This window comes from Procambarus clarkii, chromosome 22 (genome assembly GCF_040958095.1).
Source record: "Procambarus clarkii isolate CNS0578487 chromosome 22, FALCON_Pclarkii_2.0, whole genome shotgun sequence".
Lineage (NCBI taxonomy): Eukaryota > Metazoa > Arthropoda > Malacostraca > Decapoda > Cambaridae > Procambarus > Procambarus clarkii.
In genome coordinates, this window is record NC_091171.1 from 16974785 (window position 1) to 16980941 (window position 6157).

The following is a 6157-nucleotide window of genomic DNA, read 5'->3' on the forward strand; positions in this document are numbered from 1 at the left end:
TTTAAGCATATTTTTGTGTTAATAATTTTCGAGGTTCGTTTATTAGCTGTGGCGTATATTCCCTTAATAAACCACTTCAACTAATTTTTCGGGAGGCTTCTCGGTTAGGTTTTCCAATTGCAAGAACAATGACAGGTTGGATAACAAGAACTTTTCAAACTAGAGATGCTATACCGATGGTAATATTCTTCAAGACGCTAGTGCTCTCTAGAGTGAAACCCCTCTACTGTTGCACAATGACAGCCCCTTTCAAAATTGGAGAAATTGCTGACCTGGAGAGCTTGCAGAGATCCTTTACTGCTAGAATCCACTCGGTAAAACATCTAAACTATTGAGACCGACCAAAATGCCTAAATCTGTATTCTCTTGAGCGCAGGTGGGAGAGATACATAATAATTTACACGTAGAAAATAGTAGAGGGGCTGGTCCCAAACCTGCACACACAACACCACACGAGACCAAGAACCATGGTAGGGTGTGCAGAATACCCCCGTTGAAGAGCAGAGGTGCAACAGGTACTCTGAGAGAGAACTCTATCAACATCAGAGGCCCGAGACTGTTCAACACGCTTCCACTACACATAAGGGACATAACTGGCCGACCCCTCACAGTGTTCAAGAGAGAACTATCAACATCAGAGGCCCGAGACTGTTCAACACGCTTCCACTACACATAAGGGGCATAACTGGCCGACCCCTCACAGTGTTGAAGAGAGAACTAGATAAACACCCCAAAGGATACCTGATCAATCAGGCTGTGACTTATACGTCAGGTTGTGACCAGCCGCGTCCAACAACCTGGTTGACAAGTCCAGCAACCAAGAGGCCTGGTCGAGGACCGGGCCGCGGGGAAAGCCCCGAAACCAACACGCGGTAACCACAAGGATGGGCTGATCAGTTGAACGTGTTGACTTCAAAGAGTAGAGCAAGTACTCACCTATTTGTGCTTGCGGGGGTTGAGCTCTGGCTCCTTGGTCCCGCCTCTCAACTGTCAATCAACTGATGTACAGGTTCCTGAGCCTACTGGGCTCTATCATATCTACACTTGAAACTGTGTATGGAGTCAGCCTCCACCACATCACTTCCTAATGCATTCCATTTGTCAGCCACAGAGAGTACCCAACTTACACACACGTAGTTGTGATAATACTAAAGATTTAGTAAGATGAAACTGAAGACATCAATCGACAAGCTCTTACTAGTCAAGCCTGGTCCCGGGCCGGGCTGGGGGAGTAGAAGAACTCCCATCCAGGTACAGTCAGTAGTCAGGTAAAATGACGAGTGAATGGCACCTGCTGCACTATTCAAGCCTTATTGTCAGATCTTTAACAGGTACATATTGACGAAGTGTGCACTCTTGGAGTCCTAACGACACTCTAGGACCTCCCCGGGACTGGCCGCAGGAGCCAGCATCTTGCACCTATTTTGCATCTTCACTCTCAGCTGTCTGGAGATGACTCGACAGTTACTCGGGACTTCCTTATGAGCTCTTTCATTCAACTAATTTTAAAATAATAAACACATTGAATGACATTATCGATATCCTCGCAGCGGGGACTACTACTTAATAATTCCTAATCACAAACCAAGCTTTCCCGCAAGTGAACATTAACGTGCGAGTTAGGAATGCATCAACTAGAAAATCAGTTTGAGCAATTAATCACTTGAATTTACAGTTGTACATAGGCTTGGGGACCATCTTTACTACATACAGTCTTGTTGACCAGACCACACACTAGAAGGTGAAGGGACGACGACGTTTCGGTCCGTCCTGGACCATGCAAAAGTCGATTTGAGAATGGTCCAGGACGGACCGAAACGTCGTCGTCCCTTTAGCTTCTAGTGTGTGGTCTGGTCAACTTACTTTAGCCACGTTATTGTGACTCGTCGCCTACATAGTGTCTTCATCACTGTTAATACCAGCAGCACTTAAAGCAAGAGGTATATCTCCTCTGCACAAGAGAGGTAGTAAAGTTTTTTGCCAACAATTACAGACCAATTGCACTAACATCATATATAATAAAGGTTTTTGAAAGGGATTAGGAATCAAATCTCCAGTTTTATGAAAATCAATGAACTTCACAGCCCAGGACAACATGGATTTAGATCGGGAAGATCCTGTCTGTCACAGTTACTCAACCACTGTGACAAAATCACAGAAGCTGCAGAAGAAAAACAAAACAGTATTTACAGACTTTGCAAAGGCATTCGACGACTGTGAGCATGAAGTGCTAGCTCATAAATTGAGATCAATAGGATTAACTGGTAAAATGGGGCTTTGGATTTTCAACTTTTTGTCAAACAAAATGTAATAGTCAATAAAATACAATCAAGTCCAAGTGCAGTGAAAAGCTCTGTACCCTTAGGCAGAACTCTTGCACCACTGCTCTTTCTCATTCTTATCTCAGATATAGACAAAAATACTAGTCACAGCTTCGTGTCTTTTTTTGCAGATAATACAAAAATCAGCATGAAAACTTCTTTGTAGAAGACACTGGAAACTACAAGCCCCCCATAAATATTGTCTTCGATTGGGTAACGGAAAACATGATGTTTAATGGTGATAAGTTCCAGGTACTTAGTTTAGTTATGGTGGAAATGAGGAACTTAAAACGAAATACAGAGTATTTCGTTTAAGACACAATCGGACTTAGTCATAGAAGGAAAGCAACATGTAAAAGATCTGGGAATTATGATGTCTGACGACCTCACATTTAATGAACATAACGAGCAAATATGGCGGCGGCCAGGAAAATGATAGGATGGATTATGAGTGTTCAAATCCAGGGACCCCACAGCAATGCTAATACTATTTAAATCACTGGTGCTGTTCCCTTTCTGGAGTACTGCTCAGAACTCGCTTCCCCTGTCAAAGCAACCGAGAGATAATTCTCTGGATAAGTATTCCCTCTGAATTAGAGGGAATACAGAGAACATATACGGCACGCATAGAAACTGTAAAACATTTAAATTATTGGGACGTCTCAAAGCTCTCAAAATGTACTCTCTGGGAAGGAGACGAAAAAGCTTTCAAATAATATATACATGAAAGCCACTGGAAGGCCAGGTCCCAAATTTGCACAGTAGAATATAAAATACTGGAACGAAAGATACGGAAGGAATTGCAGAATAGAACCAGTGAAGAGTAGAGGTTTCCATTTGCATGCGATGAGTCACAATAACGTGGCTGAAGTATGTTGACCAGACCACACACTAGAAAGTGAAGGGACGACGATGTTTCGGTCCGTCCCTGGACCATTCTCAAGTCGATTGTGAGAATGTCCACAATCGACTTGAGAATGGTCCAGGACGGACCGAAACGTCGCCGTCCCTTCACGCTCTAGTGTGTGGTCTGGTCAACAAGAGCAGAGGTGTCATAGGCACACTGAGAAAGCACTGTCTGAACATCAGAGGACCACAGCTGTTCAACACCATCCCAGCAAGCGTTAGTAGAAATATTGCCGGAACAAAGGTGGATGTCTTCAAGATACACTTAAACAGGTTCTTGCAAGAAGTGTCGGACCAACCAGGCTGTAGTGGGTATGTGGGCCTGCGGGCCGCTCCAAGCAACAGCCTGTTGGACCAAGGTATCACTGGTCGAGCCTGGCCCCAGGCCGGGCTCGGGGAGTAGGAGAACTCCCGAAACCCTCCCCAGGTATGCTTCTGGCATGCATCTGTTTGGGGTGTACAAAGGTTATTGCAAGGCTTCTGTTTTATAACCTTGATTCATAATGTCTCAACATCGTTTGAGGATAATTATCTCCAGCATATCTTTAACATACAGACCTTATCCCCCATACGACCTGCCACCCTTCCTTGTGGAGGTTCCAGGGATGATCTTTCCCGCGGCCCGGTCTCCGACCAGGCCTCCTGGTTGGTCGTCTGGTCCACCAGGTTGCCCGATTTAGTCCTATCTTATAATATTGAATTTGTATTACAATCACTCCTTAATTAAGTGTGGCCTCACAGAAACTATATGTCGGAAGTCATTGGGAACGCTGACAGCCGCGTTCACCCAAACTCTACACAACTGTTACAAAGATGTAAATGTTCTTCTTAATGTACAGTGGCCTAGGGAGCCGGTCGGCCGAGCGGACAGCACGCTGGACTTCTGATCCTGTGGTCCTGGGTTCGATCCCAGGCGCCGGCGAGAAACAATGGGCAGAGTTTCTTTCACCCTATGCCCCTGTTACCTAGCAGTAAAAAAGGTACCTGGGGTGTTAGTCAGCTGTCACGGGCTGCTTCCTGGGGGTGGAGGCCTGGTCGAGGACCGGGCCGCGGGGACACTAAAGCCCCGAAATCATCTCAAGATAACCTCAAGATAGATGGTAGGTAATTGGTTGAAAAGTATATTAGAACCCTTAACATTCTCCTGATAATATCCCGTCTAATAGTATCGTTTTATATTACTTAATTCTAATTTGACAGCTTATTATAATGCGGCTTTTTAGGAGTGAATGGCTGTCAGGGAGGAAGGTTAATGTTGACAGTGAAGGAGCAGTAAGTAGAGTCAGCCAGCCGTCCATGGAGGGATGGTGAGGATCAGCGGTGGTTGACAGCGGTGCCGGGTGGTTGACAGCGGTGCCGGGTGGGTGACAGCGGTGCCGGGTGGATGACAGCGGTGCCGGGTGGGTGACAGCGGTGCCGGGTGGATGACAGCGGTGCCGGGTGGGTGACAGCGGTGCCGGGTGGATACCGGGTGGGTGACAGCGGTGCCGGGTGGATGACAGCGGTGCCGGGTGGATGACAGCGGTGCCGGGTGGATGACAGCGGTGCCGGGTGGATGACAGCGGTGCCGGGTGGATGACAGCGGTGCCGGGTGGATGACAGCGGTGCCGGGTGGGTGACAGCGGTGCCGGGTGGATACCGGGTGGGTGACAGCGGTGCCGGGTGGATGACAGCGGTGCCGGGTGGGTGACAGCGGTGCCGGGTGGATGACAGCGGTGCCGGGTGGATGACAGCGGTGCCGGGTGGGTGACAGCGGTGCCGGGTGGATACCGGGTGGGTGACAGCGGTGCCGGGTGGATGACAGCGGTGCCGGGTGGGTGACAGCGGTGCCGGGTGGGTGACAGCGGTGCCGGGTGGGTGACAGCGGTGCCGGGTGGGTGACAGCGGTGCCGGGTGGGTGACAGCGGTGGGTGACAGCCTGGTTGATACCTGGTTTACCTGGTTGATGGGGTTCTGGGAGTTCTTCTACTCCCCAAGCCCGGCCCGAGGCCAGGCTCGACTTGTGAGAGTTTGGTCCACCAGGCTGTTGCTTGGAGCGGCCCGCAGGGCCACGTACCCACCACAGCCCGGCTGATCCGGAACTTCTCTTAGAAAACCGTCCAGTTTTCTCTTGAAGATGTCCACGGTTGTTCCGGTACAGCGGTGCCGGGTGGGTGACAGCGGTGCCGGGTGGGTGACAGCGGTGCCGGGTGGATGACAGCGGTGCCGGGTGGATGACAGCGGTGCCGGGTGGAGTGTGTGGATAAGAAGTGTTAAAGGAGGGAAAACAGACCCGGGCGCAGCCGGGTATCTCCCCCCCCCCCCCCAACTACACTATGCGGCTCATCTAAACAAAAACAAGTCTTAAAAAAAAATTTCAGGTGAAGACTCGACCAATTACACGACGGTTACCTGTGACGTGCGTGTGACAGGCACGACGGTTACCTGTGACGTGCGTGTGACAGGCAGCGATTTTATTGTCTGTCAAGGCGTTGACACCTGCCTGCAGGCAACACCTGTCACCTCAACACCTGTGTACGCCGCCTCGCTTCTCTCCTCTATTGTTGAGCTCCTCTTACCTGCAGAGGACACGATGGCTGAGGAGCCTCGTGGAGGGCGAAGACCCTTCATCCTAGAACGCGAAACCCTTAAGGGATCAATAATAAATAAATGTAAATAAATAGGTTATTTAGGCACAAGTACACGCAGATTGAGTTACCAGCAGAATAGTGGATTTCTAGATGGAACTATTATATATATACTATGTTTATGGCTTGTTCCGGTGCCCGAAACTGCACCACTAGTGAATGTAACAACCCCCCCTTCCCTTCCCTTCCCTTCCCTTCCCTTTTTCCATCCCTTCTCTTTCTTCCCCTCTCACGCCTTCCTTCCTTTATTCGTCCTTTTCCTCCTTCACGGAGGAAGAGGGCGACAGTACCTCGCTCTAAAAC

At 48.9% G+C, this 6157-nt stretch overlaps 1 protein-coding gene across 1 annotated transcript; it reads right to left on the reverse strand.

Moving 5' to 3' along the window:
* Positions 1-4509: 4509 nt before the first annotated feature.
* Positions 4510-5837, reverse strand: LOC123760640 (MAGE-like protein 2). Its single transcript, XM_069329074.1, has 2 exons — positions 5786-5837; positions 4510-5165 (listed from the first exon to the last, which is right to left on the reverse strand). The coding sequence occupies exons 1-2, from the start codon at positions 5835-5837 to the stop codon at positions 4510-4512; spliced, it is 708 nt and encodes a 235-aa protein (XP_069185175.1).
* Positions 5838-6157: the final 320 nt, after the last annotated feature.